The following is an 18,919-nucleotide window of genomic DNA, read 5'->3' as shown; positions in this document are numbered from 1 at the left end:
CTCACTCAGTCACTGAGGCACCTTCACTCCATATCTCACTCAGTCACCGAGAGACCTTTACTCCATATCTCACTCAGTCACTGAGGCACCTTCACTCCATATCTCACTCAGTCACTGAGGCACCTTGACTCCTCATTTCATTAACTGAGGCACCTTAGCTCAGTAACTGAGGCAGCTGCGACAGTACGCAGCCAAGTTTAATCACTACGCAGCCAAGTTTAATCAAATTTAACATTGAGTCATGATTTATCATTCATCCAAAAAGTGAGTGAGTCATGCGATGCTTCAAGCTGTTATTACGAGCCAGGATCACTGGTGCATCGCTATGTCCAAGTGCGGTTTGCATATAGAGGAGCTACAAGAAGGTCAATGCTCTTCCCAGTTGTACTCTCTTTCTTTACCCCCTCATGCGGGCTGTGTTGAAATCATGACTCGTACTGGCACTTGTGGGGTTTGGTTTGGTCTGTTGGCTGGATGGCTGGTGTCTGATAGGGTGTGATGCTAACAGTGTGAGTTCAATTTCTACACTAGCTGAGGTTACCCCTCACCTGAGGCATGGTGACCCTCAGGTTAAACCACCATCAGTGTTACCTCTCTCTAATGGGAGAGTGGGACGACAGTAACTTTACCTTTATCTTACTTAATTTCCACAAAATTATCGCTGGCCTTAGACAAGGGTGAATACAAGCCTTTGCCACCTCCAAGACCATCGTTTTACATATTTTTCTTGACTCATTGATAAAATGTGGGCATCGCTGGCCAGGCCAGCATTTATTGCCTGATCCTCATCACCCAGGGGGGAGTTAAGAGTCAACCACATTGCTGTGGGTCTGGAGTCACATGTAGGCCAGACCAGGTAAGGATGGCAGATTTCTTCCCTAAAGGGCATTGGTGAACCAGTAAGTGTTCTCATTGCACACACAAAAACAAAGTTGCTGGAAAAGCTCAGCAGGTCTGGCAGCATCTGTGAAGGAGAAAACAGAGTTAACATTTCGGTTCTGAGGAAGGGTCACCGGACCCGAAAAGTTAACTCTGTTTTTTCCCTTCACAGATGCTGCCAGAGCTGCTGAGCTTTTCCAGCAACTTCTGTTTTTGTTCCTGATTTACAGCATCCGCAGTTCTTTTGGTTTTTACTTCGTGTTCTCATTGCAATCAGGAATCGTCATCATGAGACTCCTAATTCCAGATTTTTAATGAATTCACTTCCACAATCCGTCTGGGTGGGATTTGAACCTGGGTCTCTGTATTAATAGTCTAACGATAATAATGTTCATTTCATACCCCTTGTACATTCCTGATTTCCATCACTCTGGCATTGGGGCAGTCATTCCCTCCAGCTATATGTGCCATAATTCCCTTCCTAATCATTTCTCCTTGATCTTCTCTCCACCTTTAAGACATTCCTTAAAACATTCCTCTCTAACCAAGTATTTAGTTACTTTTCTGAATTCCCCCTTGGGTGGTTTGGGATCACATTTTTGGGGGGAGTGTGCTCCTGTGAAGTGCCCGATCCTTTTTATTTTGCTGCATTAAAGGTACTACATAAATGCGAGTTGTTGTTGCCAAACTTACTCTTTCATTAATCTGATCCCCATAGAGTCACATCACTAACGCACTCACCAATATTATACCCAGCCTCCAGAGAAAACCTTCGAAGAGGAAATAAAGGAGAGATTTCAACTGATGGTCAGGAATGTGAGTTGGTTCCTCTCGGGCTTGTGAATGGTTTTACTGTTTCTCTGTGGTTCCACGGTGAATGGGGTTGTACAGACCAGACTGCTGTTTCCGCCTTTAGCAGACCCAGCCACGCGCACACCCAGTTCACCAGAGGCACTTCTACCCCAGGTAGGTTATAAAAACCTTTATGCCTTCAGATTCCACACACCCATTAGATGCTAAACTTTATAGGAAGGGGCTTGACAAAAGATTGGAGACACACTTGCAGACAATGAGACACAGACTGCAGAAAAAGGCAACATCTCATGAAAAGGAACAGGAAAAGAAAAAAACAGCTAGACAGTCAAACATACAGACAGCTAGATAGCAGACACAGACGGCTACACAGATCCAGACGGTTAGACAAGGCAACTGGAGTGACAGATGCACACACATATATATACATAGATAGGAAGAAAGAAACACAACTCGCCTGAAACACGCAATTAGACTGGAAAGAGAGAGATTAAAAGCGTAAGAACCAGGAGCAGGAATGGGCAAGTTCAGTACTCGAGCTTGCTTTTCCAATTAATACAATCATGGCTGATCTCATTTCGGCCTCAACTGCACTTTCCTGCCCACTCCCTATAACCCGTTACTAATTAAAAACCCGTCTATCTCCTTATTAAAGTTGATCAATGTCCCAACATCCGCTGCACCCTGGGCTAGTGAGTTCCACAGATTTATGACCCTTTGAGGGAAGTAATTCATCTTCAATAAAAACCGAAAGAACTGCGGATGCTGTAAATCAGGAGAAAAAACAGAAGTTGCTGGAAAAGCTCAGCAGGTCTGACAGTATCTGTGAAGAAGAAAATCAGAGTTAACATTTCAGGTCCGGTGATGCTTCACTGATGCTGCCAGACCTGCTGAGCTTTTCCAGCAACTTCTGTTTTTGTTCCTGATTCATCCTCATCTCTGTTTTAAATCTCATACCCCACATCCTAAAGCTATAACCTCACATTCTAGATTGGAACAGAAAAATAGGTCACAACCAGAGGGAGACAAACAAGGTGATGAGACAGGAAAGTACGTTTCACCAAGAACCAACCCTATCCATGCATTTCCCATGGCTAACCTACCTGGCCTGCACGCTATGGGTAATTTAGCATGGCCAATCCACCCTAACCTGCACACCTTTGCACTGAGGAAGGAAACGCACACAGACAGAGGGAGAATGTGCAAACTCCACACAGACAGTCACCCGAGGCTGGTATCAAACCTGGGTCCCTAGCACTGTGAGGCAGCAGTGTAACCACTGAGCCACCGTGCCACCCACAATTGAAAAGATCATCTGAAAGCACAAACTGACATGCTGTGTGTCATTCTTATATTACAATAATTATTACACTTCAAAGGTGTATTTCACTGGAATGCCACCCTGGGATTTCATGTTTGGTGATGCATTAGCAAAAGTCTTATTTTAAATAGATGGAGAGAATAATCCGACAAGATTTTAGGACAGGGCTTTAAATTTAGAATTTCAGAATTCTCACCTGAGTTGGGGTGACCCTCAGCTTAAACCACCATGAGTTGCGTCTCTCGCCAATGAGAGAGCAGCCCAATGGTTTGGTAAGACTATGGTGACATTATCCTTATCTTACTTCAGAGTCACCTCCTACTTAATCAATTAGCAAGTAATCTATTGCTGGATTGGTTGGTGGCAGCTCGGGATGTTCCAGGGTCATGATCTTCCCCAAGGTTGGGGAGTCAAAACTAGAGGACACAGCTTTAAGGTGAGAGGGGAAAGATTTAAAAGGGACCTGAAGAGGCAACTTTTTCCACACAGAAGGTGGTGCGTACATGGAACGAACTGCCAGAGGAAGTGGTAGAGGCTGGTACAATTACAACATTTAAAAGCCATTTGGACAGGTACATGGATAGAAAAGGTTTAGAGGGATATGAGCCAAACACAGGCAAATGGGACTAGTTCAGTTTGGAACCCTGGTTGGCATGGATGGGTTGGTCTGAAGTGTCTGTTTGCTTGCTCTATGATTCTATAAATTCTTTCTATTATAATTCTATAGCTCTGTGGTAGCTGGTCTTTGGAAACACAATCGCTGCCCCTCCTGGCCTGATATCAGAATCTTTGCCCTCTCCTACTGATCAAGGTAGGGGAGAGGCAATGCTTCGATAACGGGAGCCATGTTGTCTCAGAACATTTCAACAACAACATATCATTGGAAAAAGAAGATTCCCAATGAAATGTGGAGCAAAGTGGATGGGACATGCTGAAATGTCTCTTTCTCTAGGACCAGAGGGCTCAGTTTCAGAATTAAGACATGTCAATTTATGACTGAGATGAGGAAGAATTTCTTCTCTTTGAGGGTTGAGAGTCTTTGGACTTGCCCCAGAGAGCTGTGGGGGCAGAGGCCTTTTGTATATTTAAGGCTGAGTTAGATTCTTGACCAGCCGGGGTATTCAAAGGTGACAAGGAAGCTGCAGAGAAGTACATGATGAATGTTGGATCAGCCATGATCCTATGGAATGGTGGAGCAACCTTGAAGGGCCAAATGGTCTACTCCTGTTCCTATTTCCTCTGGTCTTCTGGTGTTAATCTTTCATGAGACGTGAGTGTCACTAGCAAGGCCAGCATTTACAGTCCATCTTTAATTGCCTTTGAACTAAGTGGCTTGCTAGGCCATTTCAGAGTCAACTGCATTGCTGTGTGGGTTTGGACTCACATGTAGGACAGACTGGGTGAGGAAGCGAGATTTCCTTCCTTAACAGACATACAAAGGCTGTATCTTTTTGTTATTTTTCTGCATTTTTGATTGCAGATTGAAATGGGAGAACTATTTTTGTTTAAAAAAAGCTTGGTAGAAGTGATTGCTAAACTTTAAAAAGCAAGTTACTGAAACTTATTGTAAGTGGTGTTTACGCTGCTGCTTTGTCCAGCCAACTGGGAAGGCGTTTAAAGATGTGGCACCATGGGGTGTGTACAAAGTGAGATTCGGCCAGCAAGAAGTAGCTGATTGGTCTATGGAGTTGTTAATGACAAAGGCCATCCGCCTGCCAACAGCAATGTGATTGGCTCCTGGGCAGCCAATCAGCTTGTGGATATGAATAATATAGCCAGAAGCCTTTGGACGACTGGAAGGAGTGGTGGTGTGTTGTGTGTCTACCTACAGTTAAAAAAAACCTAAAGCCTGAAGGAGGCCAGTTTATTTTCCCTTACCAGTTTCTGTAAGCTTGCTTTTAACCAAGAAGTCAGAGACTTTATAATTTCTGAACCAGCTGCTCTATGCCTCTTGCAAGGAAGTGAAAAGTACATGGAGATGAGAGGACAAGGAGCAGCAAGTGCTGGCGAGGAAAACAATCATCTCAGCAAACCCTGTGGAAAGAACAGTTGAACTCCCTTTTCACGCTTTCCCTCCACCCAACACACTGATGCAAGTCTCTGTCTGCGTATGCGTCTGTAGAAAGTGTTTACAAGTAGTTTAGAGTTTAACTCGAGAGTTATATGTTGACAGTTCACAGTCATTTACCTGTAGCTAGAATCTGTTTATTTGTAGTGATTGGAACCAGGTGGATCTTATTGATTGAGATCCTTGATTGGGGTTGTTAACCTGGGCCAGTCAGGCATCCCTGGCTGAGCAATAGAAACAAGGGATTCAGCATCCTCTCACTTCAGGGACCGAAAAAAAAAGAAAAACAATGAAAAAAAATTAAATAAAAAGGAAGTGGATTCAGAGAGTCTCCTGATTTCAGGGACTAACTCTGAGATAGCTCACCACAGCCAGTGTACTGTGCACATATCAAAAAAGGATGACTTGGGGACAGAGTACCAGCCTCTGCATAGTTATTTCATGTAATAAATAGCAGTTCTTCTTAGGTACAGATAGCTGGACAATGCTTTCTGTCAACCTGGGTCTTAAAAAAACAGGTAAATCGGGGAGTTTCGATAAAAATCTTTACATTTCGTGGCGGCTCAGGGAATAAGGGGGCTTGACTTCCAGCAAATGCTGCAGTGAGGGGTGATAGACATGAGTGAAACAGACAGTCAACACTTATGGTCAACATTTCTGTGACAAGCTTTCGTTTCCAGATTCAATGAACTGAACTGAAATTCTACTGGCTGCCAAGGCCCAGAGCATTAACATGGGCCCCTGGATGACTACTCCAGTGTCAATACCACTGTTCTACCGTTACCCCAAAATTTAGGAATAAAAATAGTGAAAATACACAGGTTGGCTGTGTCAGCATCTGAAAACAAAGGAACAATATTTTCACTCGTATTCGTCAATCTCCGTTCCTCTGACTCTGATGGAAACACGTCATAAATGTTTTATGTTATAAATTTAGTAAGACATTTAACAACGTGGAAAACGAGAGAGACACAAAAGAGCTGCATTTATATAGCACCTTTCACCTATCCAGGATGCCTTAATGTGACTTTATGTAATTGCTATTGCAATGTCAGAAAATGTCGCAATCCATTTATACACAGCCAGCTCCCGCAAACATCACAGTGTAACTAATTAGATAATCTTAGTCGAGGGCTAAATATTGGCCAGGAAACCAGACACTGAAAGCAGGAACAAACAATTGGGAGGTGATGCAAATCAGCCTCGTAATAGAATCGCTATTCCATCCACACGACTGGAGACAAACATTTGGTGCATTGCATGTTGCAGATCTGAATATTGAGGTCCTCACCCATGGCTAGTCAATGCTAATCCACCCAATGTCACTTCTTTGCCTCCCTCCTTGACAGCTCGTAGCTACTTGGTAGAATTTCTGTCACCTTTTCGTAGATCTCTCAGTCACTCACAGCAGTCTTTAATCACCAGTTTGGTCAAAATCTTGTGGTTAGCTTTTTAGGACACAATAGACCTGAGCAGACATATCTGGAACTTTAAATAAACTACAGCTGTGGGATACTTAAACAAATTTCAGCTTCAAGCTGGTGGACAGATTTGAACTTCCTAATGGCAGGAAGGCCTTCACCTTGGGAGGGAACATTCAAGGAAATTAGCACTGCCAAAAGAGATTTATAATGTGACTGATGGGAACAGGACTGTTCCACATCCTACCTTACTGAACCTTCCATTGAATTCAATATAAAGCAATATTGGCCAGATGTAAATTCAATATTCCACCTGATCCTGTACAATACCTGCTTGGAAAAATGGGGTCAAAGTAGTCCATACTCAAATACTCAAGGGATACAGTTTGATGCTACAATTATAATTGGATGGGATTAGGGTAAGGCAGGTATTAAGAGATGAGGGGAAACAGCCTTGCCTTTCTGGGTGAGCTCAGTAACTTGGAATGAGCGCTCACCCTAAACTGTATCTACCTTGTGTTTGTCTATTCCTTTCTATAAGACCATATGAGCAGAAATTAGGCCATTCGGCCCATCGAGTCTGCTCCGCCATTCAATCATGGCTGATAAGTTCCTCAACCCCATTCTCCTGCTTTCTCCCCGTAACCCTTAATCCCCTTCATAATCAAGAACCTATCTACCTCAGTCTTAAATGTACTCAATGACCTGGCCTCCACAGCCTTCTGTGGCACTGAATGCCATAGATTCACCACTCTCTGGCTGAAGAAGTTTCTCCTTAACCCCATTCTAAAAGGTCTTGGCTTTACTATAAGGCTGTGCCCTTGGGTCCTAGTCTCTCCTACCAATGGAAGCATCTTCCCAACATCTACTCTGTCCAGGCCATTCAGTATTCTGTAAGTTTCAATTAGATCCCCCCTCATCCTTCTAAACTCCAATGAGTATAGGCCCAGAGTCCTCAAACGTTCCTCATATGTTAAGCTTTCCATTCCTGGGACCATTCTTGTGAACTTCCTCTGAACCCGCTCAAGGGCCAGTACATCCTTCCTGAGACATGGGACCCAAAACTACGCACAATACTCCAAATGTGGCGTGACCAGAGCCTTATAAAGCCTCAGAAGTACATTCCTGCTTTTATATTCAAGTCTTCTCAAAATAAATGCCAACATTGCACTTGCCTTCCGGACTACTGACTCAACCTGCAAGTTGACCTTGAGAGAATCCTGGACTAGAACTCCCAAGTCTCTTTGCACTTCAGACTTCTGAATTTTCTCCCCATTTAGAAAATAGTCCATGCTTCTATTCTCCTTACCAAAGTGCATGACTTCACACTTTCTCACATTGTGTTCCATCTGCCACTTCTTTGCCTACTCTCCTAACCTGTCCAAATCCTTCTGCAGCCTCCCCACCTCCTCAATACTACCTGTCCCTCCACCTATCTTTGTATCATCTGCAAACTTAGCCAGAATGCCCACAGTTCCTTCATCTAGATCATTAATGTACAAAGTGAAAAGTTGTGGTCCCAACACTGATCCTTGTGGAACACCACTTGTCACTGGCTACCATCCTTTATCCCCAGTCTTTGCTTTCTGCCAGAGATCCAATCTTCTCTCCATGCTAGCAGCTTGCCTCTAACACCGTGTGCCCTTATCTTACTCAGCAGCCTCCTGTGTGGCGCCTTATCAAAGGCCTTCTTGAAGTCCAGGTAGATAACACCCATTGGCTCTCCTTGGTCTACCCTGCTCGTTACTTCCTCAAAGAATTCTAGCAGATTTGTTAGGCATGACCTCCCCTTGATGAAACCATGCTGAGTTTGCCCTATTTTACTATACACTTCCAAATATTCAGAAATCTCATCCTTTACAATGGATTCCAAAATCTTACCCATGACCAAGGTTAGGCTAATCGGCCTGTAATTTTAAACAAGGGTATCACGTTAGAAATTTTCCAGTGCTCTGGGACCCTCCCAGACTCTATTGATTCCTGAAAGATCATCACTAACGCTTCCACTATCTCTTCAGCTATCTCCTTTAGAACTCTGGGGTGGAGTCCATCTGGTCCAGGTGATTTGTCCACCTTCAGGCCAATCAGTTTTACTAGCACCTTTTCCTTGGTTACGAGCACCTTTTCCTTCCCGACTCCTTTAAAATGCCATGACACACCTCTTCAATTGATAAAAGAATGAGGTCAGTGACTGTGCACCGGCCAATCGGAAGAATTTGCTTGATAACTCTAAGAGGGTCTGAATTCCTAAAAGACTGAAGAGACAAAAAGAGCAGTTTGTTCACTAGCCTACTCTGAATAATATTGAGCTGTTCAGCTACTGTTGACTAGCAGTAGCTAACAAAGACTAAATTACAAGGACATAAAGCGGAACTTGGTTTGAGTAGGGTGCACAAGAGCAGTGCTGATTGCAACTCACTCTTGTCTCATCTAAGTATGCTGGCCACTGAGGGGAAAGACCACTGTTTAAGTTTTCTCTGCCAAAGTTAAATGGGGGTCCGTTCAGTTATTGGGACCTCCCAATGCCTCAAATAAATGCAAATATAATCTTGTACAAGTAAGAAATGCCTTAGGTTTGTTTGTTGGACAGAGTCAAACTCCAGTGTTTGTTTGTTTCTTCATATGCTACTGCACAGAACCAAACTGCTTCAGTGACTGCATATACAAAGATATTTTTATGAATAAAGTATATTTTTGAAAGAAAAAGTGCTGGCCACTGATTACAGAGGAGGATTCGCATGACTGATGTCTTTGTCCAAACTGGCCTTTCTGATCACCACAACCTCCCCCTCTCTTCCCTTGGAACGTAACTCATTCCCGATCCGAAGGTGACTTACCTGGGGACACCAGGAGGAGCCCGGTTGGGCCTGGAGGGAACTTGAGGTGGAGCCCCAAAAGGATCTGGAGAGGCACCGGGGCGAGAGGGAATTGGTGGGGCGCTACCCGGGGGTCCTTGAGGAGGGGGGCCAGCGGGTGGGGGAGGTCCTGGTGCAGGGCCACGGGACAGAGGTCTGACTGGAGGAACTGCTGGAGCTCTCCTCTGGGGTGTAGGACTTGAGGTTGGAGATCTAGGAGCAAAAAAAAACAAAGGAATTCTATAAGACTTTATGAATCACAGCCAATCAACAAAGGACCGCAGGAGATCATAGTACAGATGAAGGCCTTCAGAGTTAAATCGCAGAGCTACACATGCCCCTTATAAGTCCATTTCTTTTCTTGTGATTCGCAATGGTCCCAGCATCAACTACTTTATGCATGGATAGCACAGTGGTTAGCACTGCTGCCTCACAGCGCCAGGGTCCCAGGTTTGATTTCACCCTTGGACGACTCTCTGTGGAGTTTGCACATTCTCCCTGTGCCTGCGTGGGTTTCTTCCGGGTGCTCCAGTTTCCTCCCACAGTCCAAAGATGTGTAGGCTAGATAATTTGTCCTACAGTGTACAGGTTTGGTGGGTTAGCCATAGTACTCTTTAGTAGGCAAGGCTAGAGCTCTAATGGTTAGGAGATACATACAGAAGTCAGAATGACTCATCAGCCAGAGAAAGTTGCAGAGATTTTTGTTTAAAGTCAGCATTTATTGCCCAGAAAGCAGATAGGAGTCATATGTAGACCAGAGCCAAATGTTTCCACCATCACCTGCACCCCCCACAACACCAACCCAAACAATTAACAATGGTCAACATTAGATTTTTAATTAAATACAAATTCTCCCTTGTCAGGATTTGAACCCAGGTTACCAGAACACTCCTTGGGTTTCTGGCTTAACAGTCCAGCAATAATACCACTAGGCCATCACTTCCTCAACATAGAGAAGAGCGAAGACTTTTAAACACTAGATTGAGAATTCCACAATGGGAGACACAGAGCTAACAGAAGTTACTGAGCAGAGAGATGCTGTGTGAGAAGACAACAGCATGTAAATGTGAAGATAATACATTAGCACGCAAAGGGGATTGGTTGGCAGACTCCAACTAATGAAATGTCACAGACATCAGTGCTGGGGCCTCAGCTATTTACAATCTATAATAATGTCTTAGATGAAGAAAGAAAGCTGAATGGATTCTAGTTTGCTGATAATACAAAGCTAGACAGCAATGTAAGCCATGAGGAGGATACAAAGAGGCTGCAAAGTGATATGCACGGGTTAAAGACCTGGGCAATGAGGTGACAAATGGTGTTATTCTTTTCGACAATAAAGTGAAGTTGCTATAATCCCAGACAGCCACTCATTAGAGAGAGTGAGAGAGAGAGAGACAACTAGTGGTTTAACCTGAAGGTCACCACGCAATGGGTGAGGGGAGATATTGAGAAGGAGATTCCTTCATGGTGATAGCAAGAACTGCCGATGCTGTAGTCAGAGTCGATACAGTGTGGAGCTGGAGGAACACAGCAGGTCAGGCAGCATCAGAGGAACAGGAGAGTCGGCGTTTTGCGTCAGGACCCTTCATCAGGACTGGGGAGGGGGAAGGGAGCTGGAAAATAAATAGAGGGAAGGGGGTGGGGCTGGGGCAAGGTAGGTGGGATGGCAATAAGTGGATGCAGGTAGGGAGTAGTGGGGATTGGTCAATGGGAAGGATGGGGCGGATAGGTGAGGAAGGAGATCAACTGGAAGTGGCAGGTCAAGGAGGCGGGGATGAGAGGGAGGGTTGCACATGGGATGAGGCCGGGGCAGGAGGGGAGATTTTGAAACCAGTGCCTGATGGCCTAAGCATAGAATTCACCATCTGTTCGGAGGAAGGGTCACCAGACGCGAAACGTTAACTCTGATTTCTCTCCACTGATGCTGCCAGACCTGGGGGTGTGTGTGTGTGTGTGTGTGTGTATGTTTGAAATTGTCTGCCCCAGAGGATTCTGGACCATTGATTATATTGAAAACTAAAATTGACAGTGTTTTGACCTTTCAGGGACAGGGGTGTCAATGAGAAAGTGAATCTGAGGGGAAGCAGGCTGAATAGCCTACTTAAGCTCACATGAGCAGGATTTCAATGGAAAGTGGATTCAGATAGGGTATAAAACCAGCCCTGCACATGGCCTCCATTTCCCAACGAGCAGGCAGGTTACAGTGACTGCCAATAACTTGGCAGCAGGTCATGACACAGGCAAGTTGACATCGAATCCCTCTTTCCACCATTAGGCCCATCAAGTCTGCACCAACCCTCCAAAGAGCAACTCACCCAGACACCCCTGCTCCATCCCCATAACCCTGCATATCCCATGGCTAACCCACTTAGCCTGCGCATCACGGGCAATTTAGCATGGCCAATCCACCCTAACCTGCACATCTTTGGACTGTGGGAGGAAACTGGAGCACCCGGAGGAAACCCACACGGACACGGGGAGAATGTACACAGACGGACACCTGAGGGTGGAATCGAACCCGGTGCCCTGGCACTGTGAGGCAGCAGGGTTAACTGCTGAGCCACTGTGCTACCCACATGTATAGAACGTGTAGGAACTCCAGTCCACTAACCTTCGCCCAGATGGGATATCCCTGACTCCCAGCCAGGAGTCGTCCACAGGTGGTGGTAGAGGGGTGCTGGTGGTCGTGGTGTTGATGTCACCGATGATATTTAAGGCCTCTTTCAGGGCGTGGTACATTCTCAGCATTTCCTCACGGCGCTGGGCTTGCTCTGGAGACTCCTCCATCAGAATGTTCTGGTCTGCGCACGAGTACAGTTGGGCCAGGAGCTCGGACTGGATGAAGTCTTTCGTCTGTGGTGGAGAAGCGAAGAGAAAAGGATTGCCATTAGTCCTGAACCGAGCTTTAATCCCTTCTATAAATAACGCGAGGGGCACCCATCTGGAACACAAAATGGGGCTTGACCCCTCTAAGAAATGGGTCCAGGCCTCAGACCAGGGCATCCCATGTGAACACCGGGTCACACCCCCCAACCCCACCCCAGACCAAAGCAGCCGCTCCTGCTGGAATCAATAAAGCCTGAGCAAGCATTGTGCAGGATCCATCCCACTGCTTAGGGAGAAATGAAAGACGGCACCTCTCCACATCCCCGAAATCAAAACGGACTTTCTCATAGTGGGGGTATATCCAGAGGCAAAGACCAGCCCTTCCTGCTGTTGGCTCGACTTCTGGACAGAGTGACCCAGTACCAGCTGTGACCCGAGGCTGATCTTATTTATCCCAGAGTGGGGAGGGAGTTTGGGGACGTTGTTGGTGGTCACAGTGTGAAACACTGACCGCTGGTCACAGGCCTCCAGTCCAAAAAACAACCCTCCACCATTACTCTCTGTCTCCAGCCGTTAAGCCAATTATATATCCAGTTGCAAGCTCACCCATCTAACGGCCAATTGATGGACCGCGAGTGGATTGGAGGTGGGACTGGCTTCCAATTGAGTCAGAAAGTCCCACCTCAGTGTAGGACCAGCCAATAAGAGAGTTGGCTGTGCTCCAACAGAACACACTCAGAAAGAGGAAGCCGAGTTCTGTACTTACATTAATGATCATGAGATGCATGATAGTCTTGGGCATGAGGTCCCGGATGGTCTTGTTCACAATTCCCATGTACGAGTCCACCAGGTTTCGGATGGTTTCCACCTGCCTCTCCAGCTGAGGGTCCATTGAGTGCATGAAGTTGTCCCCAGCTCCGTTCTCTTCATTCTCACTTTGCTGCTCATTGTGAATGGAAAAGGAACCGAATCATCACCTGAAAATCTTTCAGGGAAACTCTACGGTTACCCAAAAGCCTCAAGACACCCCCATGCACTCTCTCTATGAAAGGCCACTCAACACAACAGTCTCCACAACTGGCAGATGTACTTCTCCAGGGACACGGTTCAGATCAGACTACGGCACCGAAATAACTTCGAAAAGCATCTCGGTGATTTGGTGTCCAGCCAAGATGTTTTAAAAAGCTGGCAGCTCCAAAGCCTTCTGGGCAAGAGACTGAGAGATTACCTCTACGTTTTCGTAGAGCCTCCCAAAAAGTATTCTCATTAGCCAGGAGTTCCCTCACCCCTGCAAAATACTAACACTCTTCCAGCAACGTACTCACTCCTTTAGCCCAACCAAACCCATTTCCCCAACCTTCATGACCACTCCAAATGGCTGGAAAACATCACACAGAGTTTCTATTATCGAAATGCCAATATACGACAGAAAACTGCGCTATTGCAGCAAAAATACAGCAGCAGATTGAAAACTGAAATGTCAAAACACAGAGCTCACACCCCGAAGTTTGAAAATGTGTCTCAATCTAAAGGGAGCCAACTTTCTTTCCTCACCATCTTCTAAAAGACAGAGGGTGCCCTTCATCACTGGGGCCTTCCCTAGGCTTCTCGTGTTCCTCAGTGGTTCCCATGCATGTTGTTAGTGTAGAAATAACCTCCATGCTGTGCTTACAGTCAAAAAAATGATAACTCATTTGACACCTTGGCCTTGAAGGATGGTCAGATTATCAATTTCGGTTTGACAGAAGATACAATTAGGAACTAGGGAATAAAGTTTACAAATGGAGACTAAGAAGTAAAATCAATAGGTAAGGAAGGGAGTGAACAAAAGTTGAGGTTTACTCCATTAACAAGGGCCGGATAACTGTCTGGTTGTGGCTGTGGTTTATCAAGGTGGCGTTCAGACAGAAATAATCAAAAACAAAGAGAAAAAATAGGACAGTTTGGCCATTTAAATCTATTCTGCCATTCAGTAATATTACATCATAGAATTCCTACAATGTGGAAGCAGGCCATTTGACCCATTGAGTCTACACCATCCCTCCAAAGAGCATCCCACCCAGACCCACGTCCTTATACCTGTAAACCTACATTTCCCACGGGTAATCCACCTAACCTACACATCCCTAGACACTATGGGCAATTTAGCATGGCCTGCACATCTTTGGACTGTGGGAGGAAACCAGAGCACCTGGAGGAAATGCATGCAGACCCAGGGAGAATGTGCAAATTCCACACAGACAGTTGCCCGAGGCTGGAACTGAACCCAGGTACCTGGAGCGGTGAGGCAGCAGTGCTAACCACTGAGCCACTGCGCCACACCTACTAAAAATTGTTTAATTTGAAAAATGTTTGCTTCCTGCTTAGGAGTTAAATAAATTATAAACTCAACCCGTGCTGAGGACAGATCATGTTTTTCTCAATGTCGAGAGTTTTTGGGAATGAATTCCATAATCAAGAGAAGTTCATTTAGACTATCAAAGCACAGATCATGGGACAACAGCATCTCATCATGGGTTCTACTCAAAATATTTACAATCCCTCGCTAAAAAAGTTTTCAATAAACAGTTCCTGAAGCCACTATTGGAATACTGCATGCAGTTCTGGACTCCCTGCTATAGGAGGGTTCTTGTGAAACTTGAAAGGGTTCAGAAAAAATTTACAAGGATGTTGCTAGGGTTGGAGGGTTTGAGCTATAGGGAGAGGCTGAATAGGCTGGGGCTTTTCTCCCTGGAGTGACAGAGGCTGAGGGGTGACCTTACAGAGGTTTATAAAATCATGAGGGGCATGGAGACAGTAAATAGCCATAGTCTTTTCCCCAGGATAGGGGAATCCAAAACTAGAGGCCATAGGGTAAATTGTTGGAGGAGATTATAAGAGATACAATTTATGGACATTTAGAGAGGCAAAAAAATAAATTAGGGATAGTCAGCATCGTTTTGTGCGAGGAAAACCATGTGTCATAAACTTGAATGAGTTTTTTCAGGAAGTTACCAAAAAACATTGACGATGGCAGAGCAGTAGACTTTTATCTGGATTTTAGTAAAGCCTTTGACAAGGTTCCGCATGGTAGACTAATTAGTAAAGTTAGGTCACATGGGATTCAGGGTGAGCTTGCCAATTGGATACATATATAACACAGCGTGGAGCTGGAGGAACACAGCAGGCCAGGCAGCATCAGAGGAGCAGGAAAGTTGACGTTTCGGGTCGGGAAACGTCAACTTTCCTGCTCCTCTGTTGCTGCCTGGCCCGCTGTGCTCCTCCAGCTCCACACTGTGTTATCTCTGACTCCAGCATCGGCAGTTCTTACTATCTCTAATTGGATACATAATTGACTTAACAGCAGGAGACACAGAGTAATGGTGGAGGGTTGTTTTTCAGACTGGAGGCCTGTGACCAGCGGTGTTCCACAGGGATCGGTTCTGGGTCCTCTTTTGTTTGTCATTTATATAAATGATTTGGATGAGAATATAGAAGGCATGGTTAGTAAGTTTGCGGATGACACCAAAATTGGTGGCATAGTAGACAGTGAAGAAGGTTTTTCTAAGATTACAAAGGGATCTCGATCAAATGGGTCAATGGGCTGAAAATGGCAGATGGAGTTCAATCTGGATAAACTTGAGGTATTGCATTTTGGTAAAATAAACAAGGGTAGGGCTTACACAATTAATGATAGGGCCTTGGATAGTGTTGTAGAACAAAGGGTCCTAGGGGTACAGGTATATAATTCTTTAAAGTTTGGGTCACATATAGACAGGATGGCTAAAAAGGTGTTTAGCACGCTTGCCTTTATTGCTCAGTCCTTTGAGTATAGGAGTTGGGACGTTATGTTGAGGTTGTAAAGGACATTGGTGAGGCCTCTTCTAGAATACTGTGTCCAGTTCTGGTTGCCCAGTTATAGGAATAATATTATTAAGCTGCAGAGGGTTCAGAAGAGATTTACCAGGATGTTGCCAGGTGTGTAAGGTTTGAGTTATAAAGAAAGGCTGAATAAGCTGGGACTTTTCCTACTGGAGCATAGGAGGTTGACGGTTGACCCCATAAAAGTTTGTAAAATAATGAGAGGTATAGGTAGAGTTGATGGTAGTGTCCTTTGCCCTAAGATGGGGGATTTCATGACTAGGGGGCATATTTTTAAGGTGAGAGACGAAAGATTTCAAAAAGACACGAGGCAAACTTTTTACACAGAGGCTGGCTCATCTGTGGAATGAACTTCCTGATGAAGAGGTGGAGGCTGGTACAGTTACAACATTTAAAAGACGTTTGGATGGATATATGAATAGGGAAAGGTTTGGAGGGATATGGGTTAGGTTTAAGCTGAGGGAAAAAGGTTTAAAAGGGACTTACAGGGCAACTTTTTCACGCAGAGGATGGTGTGAGTATGGAACAAGCTGCCAGAAGAAGTGGTGGAGTTTGGTATGATTACAACATTTAAAAGGCATCTGGATGAGTATATGAATAGGAAGACTTTAGAGAGATATGGGCCAAATGCTGGCAAATGGGACTAGATTTATATAGGATATCTAGTTGGCATGAACAAGTTGGACGGAAGGGTCTGTTTCTGTGCTGTATATCTCTTTGACTCTATGACGCCAATGCTCAAAACAGGAGGTCCTGCATGTTCAATCTCTGCTCTCCTACTGTACGGACTGTTTCCCGAGGTAACGGGTCAGGAAAGCAGAGTGAAGGTAGGAGATCAGGCATAACCTTAATGAACGGCAGAGCATGTTCGAATGGCCAAACTGTCCTATTTCTTATCTTTGTCTTTGATTACCTCTGTCTGTACACCACTCTTATAAACCACAGCCACAACCAGATAGTTATTCAGCTCTTGTTAATGGACGAAGCCTCAGGTCTTGTTCACTTCCATCTTACCCATTGATTGTACTTCTTAGTCTCCATTTGTAAGGTCAAACAGTACTCCCTTGTTCTTACCTGCATCTTTTACCAAACTGTTGGTTTCTAACGACAAAATCTCCACCCTTCAAGACCTGGGCATCAAATGAATAACCAATTTTTCTGACTGTACGTGCAACACACAGGCTTTTCTCACCAAACAACATGTATGGAAACCGCTGAGGGACACCAAAAGCCGAGGCAAGGTCCCAGTGTCAAAGGGCGTCATTTTTACAAAGGCAAAATGGTGTAGATGCTGGAGTCTGAAACAAGGACAGAAAACGCCGGAAAATTCTCACCGGGTCTGGCAGTGCCTGTGGACAGAAACCAGGTCAATGTCCCAAACTGGTGACCTTCCAATCAAAAGGCATTGTTTCTGACGACAGGTCACTGACCTGAGATGTTAACTCCATTTCCCTGTCCTACCAGAGCTGCTGAGTATTGCCAGTATTTTCCTGGGATTTCTCTGAGGCTGAGGCTTCGCGGGATATAAATATTTCCACCTCCAATTGTCCTGCTGCCAATTTCCCGGCATTGAGCACCCATCATCACAAAGCACTGCCTTCTCTCAGCCAATAGGAAAATTGGGTAGACTCTTCATCACCCCAATTGGATGATTCTCCATTGTCTGTCAAACAGTATTCACCAATCACAACAGCTCCCACCCACCACCCCTCACTGATATTCATACATAAATAATCGTTTGATGGTACAGAACTTGATTATTTCTGAAACAAGGACACAGATTGTTGAAGCATTTCATCGTGCACACATCAGGACAATTCACAAGAATACCAATGCCTGAGGAGAATGTGCTGATTGGCTGGCAAATCAACACTGAGTGGCCTCTATTCATTCAGCGTCCGCTCAACTGGTTGGCAAGTGGATGCTGACTGGCTTCTACCCAATAAAAGCTCACTGGCTTAACCAATCAGCACACTCTGCTCACCATTCTGAAGAAGCCATGCCATTCTCGAAACGTTAGCTCTTTCTCTCTCCTCAGATGCTGCCAGACCTGCTGAGTTTCTCCCGCATTTTCTGGGTTTGTTTCAGATTTCCAGCATCTGCGTTATTTTGCTTTTATTTGCAGAAAAACATTGCTCCCCTTTACGCCATCATTTCTTGCGAATTGTTCCGATGAGTGCAAGGCAAAAAGCTTTGACAAAACCTTGCCTTTTTTTTCCCCAAAGGCATTCTCATATTCGTATAAATAATCATCAAAAATTGAGCGAATTATTCTCTGGAGATGTTGGAAGCAGTGAGCGGGAGATCTAGCTTCAATAAGTTGGGGTCTCCAGGGCTAAGCATTCATCTCTGGCAAGGTGCTAACTGGGGTAATGGTATAATCCAGGCTCCCAGCCAGTGACTGCCCCAGAGCACAGCTCAGAGATAAACAGGGAGAAATGTGCACTCATTGAACAGCCCCACACGAACCACTCATGCCTTTGTCTTTAGTCATCCTCCAGCATTTCTTGAACTGAGAGGTTCACTGGATTCTGCTGCTAGATTCCGCAGTGGTGATAAAGTTTCTCAACCTGTGATGTTGCAGCTTTTATGTGAAGTGCTGGGAGGCTGCCAGGCCCTGTACTTCCACACTCCGCCAAACCCAGGAAGAAGTAAGAAGGAACAAAAAACAGAAGTTGCTGGAAAAGCTCAGCGGGCCTGGCAGCATCTGTGAAGAAAACAAAAAAATCACAGCTAACGTTTCGGGTGACCCTTCTGTGGACCCGAAACGTTAACTTTGATTTTTTCTTTCCTTCACGGATGCTGCCAGGCCTGCTGAGCTTTTCCAGCAACTTCTGTTTTTGTTCCTGATTCACAGCATCCGCAGTCCTTT

At 45.1% G+C, this 18,919-nt stretch overlaps 1 protein-coding gene across 1 annotated transcript in view; it reads right to left on the bottom strand.

Moving 5' to 3' along the window:
• The window catches only part of LOC109919681 (dynamin-1-like), a 153,354-nt gene that overhangs the window by 10,132 nt on the left and 124,303 nt on the right, over nucleotides 1-18,919 (bottom strand). The window contains exons 12-14 of the mRNA XM_048613395.1: nucleotides 12,953-13,126; nucleotides 11,972-12,213; nucleotides 9,340-9,570 (exon numbers count right to left, since the gene is read on the bottom strand). Of these exons, the coding sequence (XP_048469352.1) occupies nucleotides 9,340-9,570; nucleotides 11,972-12,213; nucleotides 12,953-13,126 (647 nt within the window). The remainder of the gene's footprint in view (nucleotides 1-9,339; nucleotides 9,571-11,971; nucleotides 12,214-12,952; nucleotides 13,127-18,919) is intronic.

Source organism: Rhincodon typus, chromosome 28, assembly GCF_021869965.1.
Source record: "Rhincodon typus isolate 14 chromosome 28, sRhiTyp1.1, whole genome shotgun sequence".
Lineage (NCBI taxonomy): Eukaryota > Metazoa > Chordata > Chondrichthyes > Orectolobiformes > Rhincodontidae > Rhincodon > Rhincodon typus.
This window is presented reverse-complemented; position numbering and strand designations above follow the sequence as displayed.